The sequence below is a fragment of the Lepidochelys kempii genome, chromosome 11 (assembly GCF_965140265.1).
Source record: "Lepidochelys kempii isolate rLepKem1 chromosome 11, rLepKem1.hap2, whole genome shotgun sequence".
In the NCBI taxonomy this organism is placed as follows: Eukaryota; Metazoa; Chordata; order Testudines; family Cheloniidae; genus Lepidochelys; species Lepidochelys kempii.
In genome coordinates, this window is record NC_133266.1 from 17,049,061 (window position 1) to 17,068,543 (window position 19,483).

The following is a 19,483-nucleotide window of genomic DNA, read 5'->3' on the forward strand; positions in this document are numbered from 1 at the left end:
TAATTGGGTCTATAATTAAATCATTGATGTAGTAAACACTGTAATGTGAGGTGAAAAGTCAGTGTTTACATGTAAATCATTGTAATTGAGGAAAAACAGATTTCCAAGCTTGCAATGGATACAAACATTTCACTACTCTTCTTCTACAAAGGAGCCTATCCTTTCTGCCCTCACCAAGTCATACCTTGAAATATAAGCAAGAAAAAAATCTTGAGAATTCTAACTGAACTACATATAGGGAGGAAAGGAAAGAAGAATGACTTTATTTAATAAAAACATGTGACTCCATTACATAGAGACAGAGAGGAGCATATATTTTTCATGAAGCTTTGGGGTCATAAGGATGATGAACTAACTGGCATGCTTTTCTGCAGCCAGAAAGAAGGCAGTAAAAATAATTATTTATTAGATGTATTGCCATAGCACCTGAGCCCTAGTCATGGACCAGGACCACCTTGTGCTAGGTGCTGTACAAACAACATGGGAAAGTGATGAACAGATGTCTTGTTTTCTGAGTTCTTTAAAACATGCTGTGATTTATTAATTTTTATAAAAAACCCACTGAGATAATGCAAATTGTGAAATAATATTTCCATCTCTGACTTGTCATGATTCAGATTTCTGTGTAACTGGAGCACAGATCATGATGTCAGCAAGTGGTTTAGGGCATTATCAGTTATTGCCACAGGCAATAGAAGCAATATTCGGTATACTATGGGCCTAATCTAAAGTTTGCGAAATCAATGGGTGTTTTTCTATTGATTTTGATGGTCTTTGGTACAGGCCCAGTAGGAGTTCATTAAATTACATCAGTTATTGTGTAATTAAAATCAAATTTAACTGCTGCATATAAAAATAATTGTGTTCCCAATTTTAAAATACTGCAATTAGCAAAAATCATGTTAGAAAAATATATTAATCCTATTAATTTAGATGATTGTTTTATCCACATCCTTCAGTTCACTTCAATTATCTTCTATTTGAAATCATGTTTTCTTTGTATAAAAATGGAGACTTACTGAAGAATCTGAGTATTTCAGAATTTCCTGGCATGCCTACATTTTCCTAGTTGATTTAAAACGATCTCTTACTGGTGAGCAGAAATTTGAGGATATTAAAAATAGTTTCCAAAACAGAAAGTTTAGGATATCTCAGATCAAAGATGGGATCGAGGAACATTAAAAATGTATTTTACATCCTCAGAAACAATGTATAATTTCTCAAACATTCTGTTTACTTTCTCTTCTATAAGAAAGGTATTTTGTCTATTCTGAAGCCTTGCTTTGAAGCCTTTTGGTGACTGAATGTATTTGTGTGTGTGTATTTTGGGGGTAGCACTGGTGAATGTGTACTGGGGGAGGAGAGACAAATCAAACTACAATAGTGCCAGATTAGCAGAGCTTCCTTCCAAAATGTCTCATTACAGCACTGAGCCTGTAACCACCATCTTACTAGTGGTGCCTTACAGTCCAATTTAATTGAGCTAAGGTACTGCCACGGCACACTGCTCTTTTGACAAGCATAGTAAACTCATTCTGTCCATCATGACACTTTAAAAAAAAAACTTGACATACATCATTCAAGAATTAAATTCAAGGCACGTACCATCTTCTTTTTAGAAGGCCACATTATAGATCACAGTTCCTTTCCAAAATTTGCCTGATTTTTCAGAATCGTTGACACAGTCCTCGTTGCCAGGATTCCCCATTTTTTGTGAGTAATGTTCCAAGCCACACAAGTCTAATTTAAACAGACTATGGATCTTCTTGTGGCGGACAAATTACAGCTGAGAAAAAAATTGCTGCGCTGGTTCAAACAAGGAGTTCAGGGGCAACCTGCTTTTCATGGTCACTGCTCCTCATTTGTCATTCTGAAAAGTTTAATACTAATAGGCAAATCCCTTGTGTTTTATTGAGCTTTCACTGTTCACCAAGAGGTAACACTGGTTTTGAGCACTGTTTCAAATCTTCAAAAAGTCATCTTAACCCCCCCCCCCAAATTAATGCATGATAAATGCTGGGGCTCAGATACACCTGCTGTTTTCTAGTTTAATGATGCAGTGTTACAAGGTTCTTAAGGCCATGTCAAAGAGTTTTGTTTATTTTTAACCCACTGCTGATTTTGCACATTATTTAAACATGAAAAAACTATAATATACCAGTAAAAATTAATTAAGTGCAAATGCTACCTTTTTTAGCCCATTTAATTAATACAACCAAATCTGATTGCTCGATTAATAGCAAAAGACCTTGGCCCTGGCAAAGGCAGAATTGTAATATTTGTTTTGAGACAATTCATTATCTCTACATAATTCAATTGTGAATCTCTAAATGTTTAAGGTGAGGAATTAAATGGTTGTTTCCCTTCATTTATCCTTTTTAGTATAGTTCTAGTGTCATTTTCTTTTCCTCGTGTTTTTCTAATTGTAAAGCCAGAGCATAGTCTAGTCATTAGATAAATGTTGGTAGATGGTGAAACAAAGTAGGTACATGTCAGGATTTTTCTTTCTAAATTTGTGAGTGAATGTAGTGTTCAGTAAAGTCCAGGTTTCCGAGCACTGCCGTGAAGGCACAGTATAAGTAATAGATGTGAAAGCTTCTTCCATGTCATTCCGACTGTGCACTTTGGTCCTAACCTCCAATGCTCTCTGCTATTTAACAGATATTGCCAACTCTGTGGAACTGTATAGTGATTTTCTTAAGTGCACAAGTGGGGTCAAGATGAAAAATGCATTTTTTTCTCTTGTGATCTAACCCACTGTGCCACACACAACAGCCCTTGCATTATCATCTATTATCGTCCTCCTGTATATTTACAATATTGTGCTCAAAATGTGCTAGGTGCTGTACAGCGACAGAATAGAATGCAGCCCCTGCTGAGAAGAGCTTACAATCAAAAAGAGAATGGCTGCAGAGAAGAGATTCAATATGCAAAATTAACAGAGCAATGACATGGGACAGGTTTTGTTAGTTCAGTTTTTTTTAAATGAATATGTTCACTTAATTTCTGCTATAATCTTTTAGTTTTAGCTGTTTTTTCAAAGGGGCAGTCAGGGTTGAAGTGAGGGAGAGGAATGGTGGGAAGGGATTGTAGGACTGAGAAGAGGAAGAGGAGGAGAGTAAGGGGAGAGAAGCACAATAGGATGTGAATGAGGGATTTGGCAGATGAAGGGTGGCAGAGACAAGGGCAATGGGGGAAGAAGATGGACCAACCACCAATGACAATTCAACTAATGAGAAGATAATGTGTCCAAGTCCAGATCTCAGAGGTTAGCGAACACAATGATGTCAAGTGGCACCGAGCCCCATGGAGGGAAGCAAATGGATAGATAGCAAAGAGGAGGCATGCAAGCTGGAGGCTAATCTTCTGCAGCACCAGCTAAAGCTGAACCTGGATGCTTGCCAAAGTCTGACCCCTGCAAGTGCTTCTTGGCTATTGCTGCTCCTCATTTGACAGCCACTAGGACCAGTGTCCCAGGAGGGTATGGTTGAGATTAAGGGGCACTGGGCCTGAAGGACCCTGATTTGCACTCTGTGCCCTCAGCTGTAGCTGGTGCTGGCTTCTTTAGAGAAGGAACCCTGAGGGTTGAGAAATTTTCCTAAGCATGTCCCCTCCAAACTCCGTGAGGCAGCTACTGCTCAAGTGGAATTTCTGGGCCTGGTTGCTGTGGGTCTGGCAGGCAGGGTAGAAGCAAGGCTGGAAGTCCTGGACTTGACAGCTGGTGCTGTCTGCTTTGGGATCATTAGCTCCAGGTTCTAGCCACTGATTCTCTGTTAAGAAACTACTTCTATTTGTGATTCACTGCATTTCAGAAATAGAGGTAAAAAAGCCCCAGCAGGAGAAGAGGTGGGAGAATGAAAGCACATGCTCACCCGTAGTATTTTAAGGGGCAATGGGCAGGGTTTAGCAAAAAATACTTCACCTCTTCACACACAAAATCCAAGTAATCCACCTTCCTGCAGGGAACTTTTCAGGGATGGTGGGGGAGGTGGTATGAAACAGGCTGTGGGTAGCACTGTAGGTCCACTACAGCTACTATTCCAGGACTATAGTCTGAAATATCTGCCAGTTTACCTGTGCACCCATAGGCAGAGATTTGGAGGAACTAGATCCATGTAATCATGGATCCAATAGTCCATCCTTTAAGCAGCCACCAATGGCCTCTCTATACCACCTACTTCAGGGCTAATGTGGACCCTCCCATACGCTCTGTCTGCACTTCTCAGAGATATGGTATCTTAGGTATTAAGTGGTGCAAAAGTCCATCGTTTATGGATGATATAAATTAGCAAGCAGGTTTATATCTACTATGGGGAACATGCAATTTTCTGTCCATAAAGCACTGAGGTTCAGAGATGAGAGTTGTGTGGGACCTTGATCAGTGTGTTTGAAGCCATCATTTGCTGCATCCCCAGAGCAGAAATGACATATACTCCAGCAGCCTTGGATACAAGTCACCTCTCAGTTTCTTCCTTAAATCTAATTCTAGGTTCTTTTAATAAAATTTATACTTACAGAAACAGATTTTGGTTTTTTTTTTTAAGTTTACACATAAGAAAAGATTCTCCGTAAAACAGGCATTAAAAATGTATTGCACCTGTGACTGCTTGCTATAGAATGTATTTTCCCTTTTAATACTTGGAATTGTGTACCTCACTGAGAAAGAGAAAGAGAGAATATTGGTGGTGGTGGGGGAAGGGGGGAATGGACAGAAAACAAGAATGTGTGTGTGGGAGGGAGAGAAAGCGAAAGAATGTGGTAGAGTACATTATTTCAGAAGTACTGTGCGTTCAAGGTGGTAGAGACTCCCATAGTAAGGGTCATACTCTGCTACTAATCTCTTTGTGGAACTCTTGATTAAGTCAAATGAAGTTTGCACAGAAATTGGTGGTAAGACAGACCTAGTCTTAACAGAACTGTGTCTGACTATATGATGGTATTTTGGGGAGCCCACAAAACAGTTGGTAACCACAGCAGACTTCCACTTCAATTGTTTTTTAAATACCATGTAATAGGCCTATGCTGCACTAAATAAAATGCAACCTCTTGTAAGCTGACTCAGCGTGGAGCAGCAGCCACAAATGTTATGTCTACACTGCAGCTTGGAGCGTGGGTAGACGGACTTGTCTCTGCTCAAGCTAGCATGCTAAAAACAGCAGTGTGGATGTCGCAGCAGGGGAGGCAGCTTGGGCTCGATGCCCAAGTCTAAGCCTGCCTGACTCCCTGGGGGTCTGAGCGTAGGTGACTAGCCCGAGCCATTGCTTGTGCCTCAATGTCCACCCTGCTATTTTTAGAGCACTGGCTCGAGCAGCGCTGGCCTGTGTCTATCTACCTGGGCTGGGAGACACTCCCCGCTGCAGCGCAGGCATTTCCAAAGAGATATCACGGGTTTTACTGCTATTCTTAAACAGAAGTTTGCCATGAATCTTAGGGCTCCAGATTGTCTCTAATGGTAAGTTTTGGAAGTCTGTTGTAAGCTAGAGCTGACGACAAGATCACCACACTTATGCAACCTCCTTTAAAAAGGTGCTTAGTTTGCTTTACTCCCCCTAGCAACCCATGCCATATTTTCAGGTGTCTTTTTGGTTTCTGTAAATACTAATGATGAATGCAGAAAATGAATATAAATGAGACAGATATATTCCTGGGTTAAGTAAGAGGAATATCATAAAAAGCAAGATAACTCACACTAGGGATCTCTTTGCTCTTGCCTTCTTTACTGGAAGCTCCACTCAGTTGCTCAATAAAACTGTAATGTGTTAATTGTTCAGGCCCATCCTCTCCATAATGGCCATAGAGACTGTGTTGATATAAATCCAAGATTGACATAGGGCTCCCCATAAAGGACTTTCTCACAGTATTTTCTTCTTGCTCAGCTATGGAAAGATTTTTAAAAACATTGCACATTTATTTGAGAGAAAGTTCATGTCCAGCTTAAATGGATGACAGTGTAATTTTTAATAGCAATACAGATACTTTAAGACAACTGGAAAGGTCAGTGGTTGGTAATAAAAGCATAACAAAAACTATGTGAAAGTTAAGGGTATGATTTAAAACTACTGAAAAAGGACATTCAAAGTTAATACTTAAAATTCAGGATGACTTTCCATCCTTAAAGAAGATACAATGGTCTGAGATAAACAGAGGGGCAAATCCCAGATTTTTAATTTCCTTTCTTTTGTGACTTTAGATGAGATTGTTAATTTGACTTCAGTGTAGAATTTTTTTTTTTTAATATTTTTAGTTTAAGTTTTTATCTTCAGCTGTTAATAGCCTTCAAGCCTGAACTTCCTTGGGCACATGCCTATCTTTCGGTTGGCTTGCTTCTGAACATATTTTTTCTTTTATCTACTTTTTCATTTGTTTTATAAATCTTAAATCCTGACTGGCTGGCAGTGAATAGAGTGGTGTAGAACCTATGTTTGTGAGATCAGGATCAAGCTCTATTAACTTGTTAAAGATCATACAGGAACAGTGTCCTAACAGGACAGTGTTAGGAATGGACCTCAGGACTCCCTACTCCTAGACCTGAAACCCATGTTAAAAAAAAAAAAAAAAAAAGCAAAGAAACCCCCTCTGTAACATTGTGAGACAGCACAAGGGAAGGATGTTCTAGATTGGGCATTTGTTTCTCTACTGGCTCTTGCTGTTACACACATTTGAACGCTACCTGACAGAAGCACTGTATATCCAGTACCTTTTGAAAAAACACTGTCTCCACTGCCTTCAACAGAGTTACACTGATGTAAAATCCAGTTGAGATCAAAATTAGGGTGGTCTGGTACTTGAGGCATGGGGCGAAGGCTCAGAATACCTGGGTTTAATTCCTAGTGTGCCACAGACTTCCTATGTGACTAGACAACTCATTAATAGCCTGATCCAAAGCCCATTGAATCAATGAGCCATTCCATTGACATCAATGGGCTTTGCACCAGACCTTTAGTCTCCTTGTGCTTCAGTTCCTTGCCTGTACAATGGGAATTAAAATACTCCCCTACCTCATGGAGTGTAGTCAGGATAAGTTCATTAATGTTTGTGAGGCTCTGAGGTAATACAGTAATGGGGCCATATAAGTATCTAGATCATCTCTGTGCCTCAGTTTGCTCATTTGTAAAACGGGGATAATACCTCACCCCCACACAAGTGTTGTGAGGCTAAATCAGTTAATGTCAGTCAGGTGTGTCGAGCTCTTTGGATGCAAGTTGCAATAGAAGCATAGCGTTATTACTTACCTGATCTGGGCAACTGTATTTAAAGTGACCAAGGCTGAAATGTTGATCCATAGGAGAAAAAACAACCACTCGCTATACCAACATTTTAGGATTTTTTTTGTTTGCCTCAATTGCAGACCAGAATTTTTGCATCCATTTTGGTTCTCTCTGTCCCAACCCCAATGAGCCAGCTATGTAAAAGTAACAGCTTACTAAGTAAAGTGGTGGTTTTAATTCACAGTAGATGTCACAAAATTTGAAGGCTGCTGTTATTTAATGCGCTTACACATGATAAAATCCTTTAAAACATTTGTTATGGATAAAGAAATCATTGCACATATGGCAACACCTATTTAAGAAAGTACAATTCTCTCCTGTTACAAAATCATTTTAGAAAAATATCAAATGTCTCTTTGATTTAATCACTTGCAACATTTCATATATAACCAAAGATTAAAAAAATAGGAGCATGCCCTAAATAAAATAATCAACCTCCCACACTCTCGCTTTGGGTTGCCAACTCTCCCGCATTGTCCTGGACTCTCCAGGAATTAAAGATTAATCTTTAATTAAAGATTATATCACGTGATGAAAACTCCAGGAATATATCCAACCAAAATTGGCAACCCTACTCTTGCTGCTGAAAAACACCCAAATGGATTATCCTTGCAAATGCCAAACATTCAGTCTAGCTCCTGGTAGACACTAATGGCACCTGGGTGTCTATCTGCAGTATCTATCTGCCTGTGGCATTTTTAGGCACTTATCACTGTAGTTTCTACTGTATGTGCTGGGTCAAGTTCACCCACTGTGCAAAGGGCTGGCATAAAGTCTATGCATCACTGAAGTCTCCCTTAAATTCTCATGAAATGCACAGGGCCTCAGGGCTTGAGTGGGTTCATTGGTGCACAGCTCTTGTGCTGGCCTATACACTCCCTTGAATCATTTGTAGCAGGGAAGCCAAGGATGGAATGGGCCTGGACTTTCCCACTGCAGACAGTCTTCTCCATAACACAGCTAACATACATTGCAGGATGGTTTTCACTGTTGCCACTGCTCATGAATTACCTATTCTGGTGTTCAAATGCGGACAGCAATCTTCTGGACCACCAATCCAGCGGTCAGTTACCTCAAAATTTAGAAAAATTACCCCAAGGAATTCACTGTTGAGCTTTCATACTAGATTTCAATTCAGAGTCGATTCTTGTGACCTAATTTGATCCTCAGAAAAGTGGCAATATACACTGGGAAGGCTGACAGACCCTTAACTGTAGCCGTGTGAACAGTACCACTGTCATAAGACAGTTAGAAAGCTATGGCCATGGCTCATTGGGTTATTTTAACCTACTACTATACTATGTAATTAAAAAAAAAGTTATCTTTATAATCACCTTTTTATTGCTGCAATAATGCAGCTAAAGACTTTTTAGTTCACCATGGGGATTTATGAATAAAAGCCTTAGAGTTATGCCCATAGTGGCAAGAATGGTGTTCCAGAAAACAATGACGCGGATATATAATAAAAGATACATAATGGAAAATTATATCGAAGAAAGATAGAGTTAAAAAGTGGAAATAATCCCACAATGAAAGACACAATCAGCGGCTGTCAGGATGGAGATGGGAACTATACATTACCACGTACACATTTTCAATTACCTTGTTTGGTCTTTGTTAGATCTACTAACTTTTCCCCTGCAGTTCCAAAGTCGTTTGTTTCATACTCTGGCTCCACCTCAGTGTCGCTACTGCTGCTAGCAGAATACGTGCACACTCGCAGTGCCTTGTCCTACACCAGTAACAACAGCACAATGAGAATGACTCATACACTAGGGCAGAATATTTTATTAGGGTATAAAACATTTTGCATTCATCAAAGAAAACCTTGGATTTACTAATTGAACTACAGCAATTATCATTCAGCTTCTAATCATAAGTTTGACAGTATGGGAAACAGCCACTGTTTATTGTCCAGATGTGTCCCAGGAGTTAGTCCTGCTTATACTGGGCCAGATTCTGCAACTTTATTCACATTGTGTAGTACCATACTCCTCACTTAGTCCCACTGGTTTAAACAGGACTCCGTGAGTGAATAACAGCTTAACATCAGTAAGAGTGGGAGAATCCAGCCTCTTTCCCTCTGTAAAACTACTTTAAGGTTGCACACTTTCCTCAGGTAATATTTATTTATTTATTTGCATGTATAAAGTACCCTTCATATACAATTTTCAAACCTCTCAAGTATTCCTAAGATAGCATGTAGGGCATTCACACAACAAATGATGTGTAGGGCTGTGTAAAGGTTTTATCAACACTTGGTTGGAATGACTAGCATAAAACACTCATGGCTTTACCATCTGTGAGCAATTCAGCCATTTTAATGTCATGCCCCCCTTCCTATCTTTCGGCAGAGTGGTAGGGAAGCAATACACTCCACAACTGGCTCCTTCTCCTCTGGACTCCATGGGGAGGGGCACAGACAAATTCATCCCTTCCTCTGGAAGTGAAAATCCCTAGTAAAGAGCAGCCCTGGTCCTGATACCCCACTCCATGGACGCAATGAAGATTTAGGAGTTCAGTGGCAGCAGAAAGGAGAGGGGAGGAAGTAACATCTGATATTCAGAATAGGGTGGTATTTGTACTTGGTGTTCAGATTATCAACCAGATAGCAAGGTCCACAAGTACAATTATCACCTGGACCCACTTTTAAACTTTTTTTAATATGAGAAATTCTTACAGCAGTTTTGGAGATGCTGGTTTTTCCCCTTGTATTCCTCAATTCATCAGAGATTTAAAATGACAGCTGCTTATTGGGTAAGAGGCATATTCCAACAACAGGAGTATGGGAGCGAGAGGCAGCAGTACTCTAATCAGGATCTGCCACAGACTTGCCAATGTGACATTAGGCAAGCCACTTAACTTATCTGTGTGCACCATGGAGAACAAGAGTCTGGGCCAACTTTATAAGGGAACAGCCCTGCACCAGTTTAAAAAAAAAGCATAAAACAAAAAGATTAGCATAAATTACAGCATTAGCAACGTAAAGATCTTAGCTCACAATAGTGTGAGGCTTATGTGCTAGCTGTAGATCAGTTTCCTCGTTAAACCACCCCCTTTCTTGAGGAGGTTATTTTTTTAATCACCCTATGTATCCTATATCTCAAGGGTTCCCATTTGCTAACCTGCTGCACCTGTTCTTCCAGCAGGGCTTGACTCATCTTGCACTTCTAATCATTCATAGCCCTCCAACCATCAACAGTAGCTTTTACACAGGTGTATGCATTTGCCTATTTGTCCTTTTCATTGTTTTCACGGAAGGATTGAAAGAGAGACAGATCATTGTAGGGATTAACAAAATGACACAAACCAAAAGAAGATTATTTTACCTTTTACATTAAAATTATATTACATCCACTCACACATACCACACCAACAGCAAAACCTAGATCAGGAAAGAACTGTATCTCCAAAGGGAAAAAACAACAAAAATCCCAAATCTCTTGTAAAGAAAGACCATCAGGTAACAGCAACTCAATTTCCTCATCTATAAAATGCCTGGAGATAATAATATTTAAGTAATTAATGTCTGTAAAGCATGAGACAAAGTACCAAGCATACCTGTGGGCACTGTATTATTAATAAATAATAACATACCTTTTGTCAATGAATGTTATCCAGTAATCACAAATAATTATGCATTAGATTGTTAATTATTCTTTTCATTAAAGTTAGGACATTTAGCAATTTTGACTCTTTACAGTTAAGTATGGTCTTTAGACTAAATATATATCCTAGTTACACCACCGGCATTTTTCTTTCAATTTATACCTTTGTTTTTTTAGTGGCTTTCTTGCTGCCCCAGTCTGGAAGAATCTTCTTGTTTTCCACATTTTTTTCAGTATGCTCTAATGAAACAGAAGTCACCAGAACTTGTTCATGCCCACTTTGCTTTGGAGGGTTAATTATTCCTGAATTCAGAAAGAGATTATGCAATTTATGGATCTCATCATCATTACACTAACAACAGCTTTTGATTGTGTTTAGGAGTAATCCAGTGTTCAGTTATGGGTCGATTCTTATACTTCTTTTCACGTCAAAGAATCCCATTCTTCAATGGAACGACTTGTATAGTAAGGTGCTGTTCAACATAAGGGGGAGAGAATCTTGCCCAAAGTACTTCCCAAGGCACAATTTAAAATCAGTCTTTGACTCTTAAAATGTAAACTCTTTGCAAATGAGAAACAAAAGGTTAAAAATGATTTTTAGGAAGCAGTTAGAAAAGCTGTACTGTTATTTTATATTCTGGTGGAGAGAAACATAGCAAACTCAGTTTGTTGACAAAGACATAAATAGGAAATTATATCTTACTCCAGAAATGTTTTAGATCAAATAGTTCTATTTATTTACTACATGTATGTTATGTAAAACCAAAATCTAAGAAAATAAACAGTGCTTTGTAGAATAAAATGAAAGTTGTGTTTTTGGTGAAGTAGGGTAAAGAAGAAGGGTCAGATGAAAATATTCCAGGAAAGAATGAGTTGACCTCACAATCTGATGTATTCTACTTTTTTTGCATCTCTTCATGACAATTTAATTAAGATACAAACCTTACAAGATTGGTGCAGTGAATATTACGATTAAAATCAGTGCAATCTTACTGCTACCAACTTCTTATGAAGCAATTCAATGCTTGCAGTTTCTATTCAATTTGTTATAATGACAGTGTTTAATCATGGAGTCTACTCTATAGCACACTGCTGAATTGAGGTCACACATGTGGCTATTCAAGCATGTAGCATATAATCTATAACTAAGATCTCTCTTCTGAATCTCTTAGCTGTGCCATTAATTAACAATACATTTCTTTTGAAAATAATATGTATTAATATATATTTTATTTAGTTTTGATTCAAAACCTGCAGGGGAGTTTGCAATAAAGGCCACAATATGTGTTTGTACTCTAATATACTGTACTGGGAATATGGGTAAATCAACCACATTCCAATATGTTTAATTAAAAACCTTCTCATATACATTCTGATGAAACACCAGTCTTAGGTTCAATTTAAATAACAGCAATTTGGCAAAACATACTTTGGTGGCCTTACCCTAAATTTAAACCTGATGTCTAGCTCTAAATCCCATTACATGGGATTTCTTGTATGAGGGCAATGTGGTACAGAGTCATGCAAGTTAAATAAATCAGTGTCATTTTTTTAGTTGCAATAAATATTCTACCTTGACAAAGTGTTAGCAAAAAAGTTTCAGCCTGTAGATTTTTTGCTGGTTTTTTAATAGCTCTCTTTTTAGAAAGTAAACTCTTTGGGGCAGGGACTGTCTCTTAGTATGTGTTTATATGTGTTAATCTAAGGCTAGATCCACAAAGGGATTTAAACATTTAATTGTCACTTTGGGCACCTAAACCCAAAATGTAGATCCCTCAATGCTGCTGCTCAAAGGCTACCTAACCATGTAGAAGCCCACATTTCCACTGGAAAGACCCCATGGCACCTACACTTCTGCTGGTGAGCATGCACAAAGCTGCCTAAGTCCTGACACCCTCAGCTAGCTCCTACTTAAACTGCAGTGGGATCCTCAAACTAGATGTTCCCCCGCCTAGCTCACCTTCAGAGCCCGATCAAGTGGGCATTCTCAGAGGATACCTACTAACACAGAAGAAAGTGGTAGTGTAGCCCTAGTGGCTAAAGCACTTACCTGGGATGTGGTCATTGGAATAGGGGCTTGGCCCAGACTCTCCCACATCCCAGGTGAGTGCACTAACCACTGGGCTACAGAGTCACTCTCTCACACTCACTCTCTCTGGCCCAATGAATATTTAAAAATTTCATACAAAGTGGAACAGCTTCAACAGGAGAGATTTAAAGCTGCAACCAGAATACTATGTAGCCCAGTGGTTAGGATAGTCACATAAGAAGTGGGAGACCTGGATTCAAGTCCTTTCTCCAAATCGGGCAGGACAGATTTGAAGCTGCATCTCCCATTGGGCTATAAGCTATACAAGGGGTGGAATAGCTGCCCCCATTTTTTTTGAGAGAAAGGGCTGAGCTGATTTAGGTGCCAGAAGAGGTTTCATGGCTGTGAATCCCAAGTGGAGGGAGGTGGCGGACTCCGTTGGAGAGGTGGAGCTCAGGCCACACCCCTGTCCTTGGCACTAGCTTAGGCAGTTCCCTGCTCAGTGACTCCCATTCTTAGGCACCTAACTCTACTCAAGCATTGTACAGTGAGCCTGGGTCTCCAACTCAGGGCTGTGGATTCCACTGTGCATCAAGGAGCCTAAACATTAGATGTCTGTCTGCCCTTTGTGGATCTAAGTGCACAGTTTTTAACAGCAAAGACCACCAATCCTAATAGGGGCTTTGGGGCATTCCCATAATACAAAGAATACATAATATTGAAGTAGGAACAATTAAAATTTGTACACCACCCAAATCAGTTTAATTTATTGTGTGATTTGCAATATTTCCCATTTTAAGTACAGAAATTACTCCATGATAAAGATAAATGCTGTGGTGCAATTAACATCCTTTTTTTTTTTTACTGGCACTTGTACTTTTAGGCCACAAGCCTGCAAACACGCATATACACACATACCTTTACACACTGGCAGTCCCATTGAACTCAGTGGGACTATATTCAATTCAGTTTGTATATATAAAGATACTCATGTGTGTGTTTGCTGGATTGGGGCCTTAGCATACGTCTTTCATTCCTTTGTGAGCTCTTGTTTCATATGTGATAGTTAATGCACATTCTGCTGATCCATCAAAATAAGTGTTTTTTACTACTGTCTATAAGTACATTTGTACAGTGCAGTAACATATCAAAAGACTTATGTTTACAGTTGAGGCAAAATATTCATTGGTATAGAATTTATGCACCGAGTCCAAATTACTTTGTATTCCAAGTTCAGTTCTGAAAGCAAGTGTTTATGAATATGTCATTTTAACATTTAATATCACAATAAGGCCACTGACAGCAAATTGAGAGCCTGATCCTGAAAGTTGCTGAGCACATGCAACTCTTATTCAAGTCAATGGGAATCAACAGTGTTCAGCATTTCTCAGGGCTGGCCCTACTTTTCTCTCAAATACTGTTTCTTGAGGAATGGATTTAATATTTTGCACAATTTTTTTGAGATACAGATATGCATTATGAGCAACCAAATTTCCATTTGACTCACGTCACCAACTTGATAACCTTATATATTCACATAAGGAATCTTTTCTGCTACATGCTTAGCGTTCTCGTTATCTAACGTCATTATTACAGGGCTTCTGTTAATGGAAACAGACATTAGGGCAGAAAGAATCTAATTTCCAGTGTAATTGGCACTTTACCTGAGGAGACTGGTTTTGGAAGGCGACTTTGAAAAGGTTGTACAACTTTGGCAGTCATGGCAGGATCAGATGTTGAATGACTAATCATGCTTTCCACAGATTCTGGGCTCTTAGCTGTTGAAGGCACTTCTCGCTCAAGAGTTTTGGCTTTTATTGAAGGAGGTGAAGGAAGGGCTTGCTCAGGAGACATGAAGACTTCAGTTTCTAAACTTGATTCTTGCTTAGAAACATATCGTCCAGTTGACCGGTTTCCTGAGTCTGGGAGAGGGAAGGTTCCTATCCCACTGTCCAATGTTCTCATCTGGCAGCAAGACTCTGAGATACAGGAAGATTGTGTGATGGGAGTGGAGCTAAAGGAATCACTAGTATTTAAAGACAGTGAAAGGGTCTATGGGGAAAGAGGGTACCTTGAAAGGAAGGTTTTAAGGAAAGAAAAACATTTCACATTTAGCAAGTGTCAATTGCAATTGCAACTTCTAATATTTCACGTGAAACATCTTTTTCATTAAACACAACAAAACATCACATTCAAATACAGTAAACCACAACAAAAAGATAAAAGACAAGACATTCTAAGTTGCATGACTTAAACTCTTGTTATGACAATGGCTAAAAAGGCATGTACTAGAAACTAATTACTGCTCTTAATGGTTGATACGAATTTCTTTGAGCTACATTATATTTTAACAGTTTGGAGAGAATTCAGAGAAGACCATTAACATGATTAAGGGCTGGGGGTAGGCTTACAGGAAAAAGTAAAAGAATTAAGAGTGCCGTGCTCTCCTTCCCATGTGCAACATGTACAACAGGAGCTTGTTCTTCCGCGAGGAAGGAAAGGGGTGCTAATGTGCCACTGCCAGAAGTCATACCACCAATTCTTGCAGATGACCAAGATCTACAGGGTTACCTGGAGATATCAGCCTCTGAGGGTTCCCCCACAGGCCTCCCATAGCAATGACAAGACAGCTCACATCCCTGCCTTCTTACACTTTGGCTCAGCTGATGTTATCTAGTCACACATGCCCTATGCACTGTTTATTCAAATTGCAGAGGAGCAGTTACTGCTGATCAGGGAAGCAAGTGTTTTAGTTGGTAAATTCCTGACAGGGGGACATGACTCAAAGCCTCACACTAAATCCCTCCCCCTGTGTCTTCTCAAATGAGTGGTGTTCGGCTCCACCATAGCAGTCATGGAGTGGAGATAAGGGATGCAACTGTGGCTCCCCTACGTGGTGGATGGGATGCAGCTGCATAATCCTATCCCCTCCCTCTCTATTCACTCACATAGTCTTCCCCTCTGACATACCTAGCTTGGCCAAACAATCCTGAGAGGGTATTATGGCAATTGACCTATATTTTAAGAGCGTAAATACCGAGGAGGAAGCTTTAGGACTAATGGCTTGAAACTAAGCAAAATTTAGGTTAAATATCTGGAAACATATTCTGACAGCAAGATCTATCAGGCTGTTGCAGATACTCCCCAAAGAAGTGGTGGAAGTCCCATTGCTTGAGCAATTTAAAACCAATACTGGAAAAGGGACTTGAGAGTATATGGTAGCAAGCAATTGTGCTCTGGTAGGACACACAGAATATGACTTAAAAAGAAAAGGAGTACTTGTGGCACCTTAGAGACTAACCAATTTATTAGAGCATAAGCTTTCGTGTAGCTCACGAAAGCTTATGCTCTAATAAATTGGTTAGTCTCTAAGGTGCCACAAGTACTCCTTTTCTTTTTGCGAATACAGACTAACACGGCTGTTACTCTGAAACCTGAGAATATGACTTAATAGATCTTCTCCATCTCTGTTTTCTATGCTCCTATATACTGATCTTTTTATGATATTCCTATTTGCTATTTAACACCATCATAGTTAGCAGTGCTCTGTCAAGTCATGTTCTGTTATTTTTCCTCTGCAGCATTTCTACTATTTGAAAACATTTCTCCCTTACACATTTTGCCTGTCTGCTTCTGCAATAATGGCTGTTTTCATTTACTATTTTTATCTTAACTTGATATTGGTATAAGAACTTATCTTCACCTCCCCTCCACTCCCCCAAAAATTGTTAGGTGGCTATTTATTTTTTCAGTTTCTTGTCAGAGAAGTAGTAGTTTTATCTATCTGTCTCAGGTACTTATATGCCCGCTAATTACTGTAGTATATGAGTGCATCACAGTCTTGAATGCATTTACCCTCAGAACACCACTGTGAAGAAAGGAAGTATCATTATCCGCACTTTACAGATGGGGATTTGAGGCACAGAGAGAGACTTAGGACTTGTCTACACTTAAAATGCTACAGCGGAGTAGCTACACCTCTGTAGTCCTTCGGTGAAGATGCTATATATGCAGACTGAAGGGGTTTTCCCATTGGTGTAGGTACTCCACCCCTCTGAAAGGAGGTAGCTAGGTTGAAGCGAGAATTATCCTGTCGACCTAGCACTGTCAACACTGGGGTTAGGTCGTTTTAACTGCATTGTTCAGGGGTGTGGATCTTTCACACCCATCTGCAACGTAGTTATACTGACCTCTTTTCCTAGTGCAGACCAGGCCTTAGTGACTTGCCCAGAATCAAACAGGAAGCCTGTGACAAGGCAGGCAAGAGCCTTAACAATTGATCCATCCTCCCTCTTTTTTAGTTTTAATTGCTCTGTTTTTTTTTTAAAGCCACAATAACATAGCTACTTAGAATTCTGTGGACTGTTCCTATCAGATTGTAACAGTGTTCAGGTAAGTTACATTCAATGAGTCAATCCTGGTAACATGCTACATGGACTAGCAGGGGTTAGAAACCCCATGGATAATAAGCAGACATCATTTACTGACAGGTCTCCTACCAACTAAAGAAAAACAGGAGTGAAGAAGCGATTTCCATTAATTTCTACTTAGCTGGAAGGATGGTGACTAATGTAGGCATCTTAGTTTGGAGAGGTATAGATCAGATAACAATGGAAAGAATTCCAGGGCTTCAGCAAAGACATGGGATAAACTAGGAGGGATAAAAAGAAGACCATATTTTGGACCCTAAATATCTTAACAGCATGCCTTTTATGGTCTGCAGTGTTATTATCGGGCCTGATCCTGCATTCCAATTTCATTGGGAATTCTGCAAAAGAAGAGCTTGTAAGATCAAGCACACATCTTGTAACGTCTTTTCCATTTACAGCCATTCTTTTCCATCACGTTGTTTTAAAAATATTCTATATTAGAAACAACAGTCAGTCCTTCCTAATTACAACACACCGATGTCTGGTACTTGACTCAAATCAAACAACGGATGCTGATCATGCAAGAAAGTAGCAGTGGCCTTCAACACAGGAAAATTGGAAGTGAAAGACTATCAACTCTTTTTGGAATAGCTTCAAGAAAGAACACAACTCGTGCCAGAGAATCCCTCTTCCTCATGACTCATCTTTACAAATCCTAGGAAATCTAACATCCATGAAAGATAGAGCTCATAATCAAGATAAATGACTAGTAAGGACTGTGCTGATTGCCAAAAAAGATTCTTGAAAAGTGGAAGTCCCCAACTGTTTCTAAAATAATTGATTAGATGAGAGAGTGACCTGGGAGCACAAAGTAAGTCTCACTTAATAAACAAATACTTTTAACCAAAATAAAATCTTCTGTAGAATGCTGTATCTGGCTAACCATCTTTGTAAAAGGAAAAGATGCTATGTTGTAAAACAGATTTTCAAAGGAGCTCAGTGCCAGGTTTTTAGTGCAGAGCACCCACCACAGGATCTTGGTTTTCAAAAGGGCTCAGTATTCAGAAGCTCCCACTGTGACACTGGTGGCAAGATTTTCCAAAAAGATGTGAACTCAACAAGCTATAATCTGTCCCTAGATCTAAACACAATGAACATCACAACTTCCTATGTAGTGTGCTAACTTTTCAATGTGCATTACTGCTTTATACCTGAAAGCTTATTTTATTAATACAAATAAACTATTGTTCATAGATGTGTGGGTTTTTTCCCGAAGAATGATTTGCATTATTAAGTGAATGAGTATTAAGTATTCCTGTGTGCTGGATTTTAACTTCTATGAGGCAACTGCCAAATCAAAGTATGTGGAACACTCATCAGGGATGGCTCCCAAGCCAAACTGCTTAAGCACAAATATGACTCCTTTAGGTTCTCTTAGCCCTGTACTGGGGTTTCAGTTGGACTACTTGCATTACTAAGTGCTGGTCAGTATGTGTAAGGTTACATAATCAAACTCAAAGATATAAAATGACTCAGCAGAACATTCATGTGCCAAAAGGAGTCATATTTGAGCTTAATTGCTATGGTTAGGGAGTCTTCCCCTCTAAGGAATTTGGCATACTTGCCAGGGAGGCGGTGGTGGTTTGTTTTATTTGTATTTTTTGCCTCAGGGAAGAGAGGCACTATTCCACAGGCATGACTTTGTTATAGTGATCACAGACTTACCATCTGCCATACTACTGACCAAATAGTCAAGAATCAGTCTCTGAAATACCGAAAGAATTTTTCCTTTGCCTGGAGTTGATTCTGCCTACAAAACAAAAGTCACTATAACTCCTGTGCAGATGCATTCTTCCAAACTGAAAACAGAAATAGGCCCATGACTTTGAGACATTTACAGGAGATCACAAACCTCCTCACTCCAGAAGGGGACCTTCTGACACCTTGTGACAGGCAGCAAACAATACTATCTCCATATTTCCCTATGGATGGCACAACTTGAGGAATACCTCTGGGTTTAGCGAGGCTTCCTCCCACAAGCTGTTACTTCTACATAAGGCATTGGCCATTATGCTCTCTGATCTAAGAATTGACTGAACAGTTATGCATGTGTAGGAATTTCAGTCTAACTTCCACATTTTCATAGATAAGATGATCATCCAGTCTGGTCTGGATTCCCCTAGTCTGGTAAGGTAGACATCATGGTAC

General features: G+C 39.4%; 1 protein-coding gene across 20 annotated transcripts in view; it reads right to left on the minus strand.

Moving 5' to 3' along the window:
• NCKAP5 (NCK associated protein 5) overlaps window positions 1-19,483 on the minus strand; it is a 624,519-nt gene that overhangs the window by 29,438 nt on the left and 575,598 nt on the right. For 18 of the 20 annotated variants that reach the window (XR_012154214.1, XM_073305277.1, XM_073305278.1 and 15 more), the window contains 4 exons: window positions 14,570-14,884; window positions 11,040-11,179; window positions 8,871-9,000; window positions 5,689-5,876 (listed from right to left, as the gene is read on the minus strand). Coding sequence is in view for 19 of the 20 variants with exons in the window: in XM_073305277.1 (XP_073161378.1) it covers window positions 5,689-5,876; window positions 8,871-9,000; window positions 11,040-11,179; window positions 14,570-14,884 (773 nt within the window). In the remaining variant the exon portion in view is untranslated. Of the gene's footprint in view, window positions 1-5,688; window positions 5,877-8,870; window positions 9,001-11,039; window positions 11,180-14,569; window positions 14,977-19,483 lie in introns of those variants that run through there. The other 2 variants (XM_073305293.1, XM_073305294.1) reach the window with 2 other exon arrangements.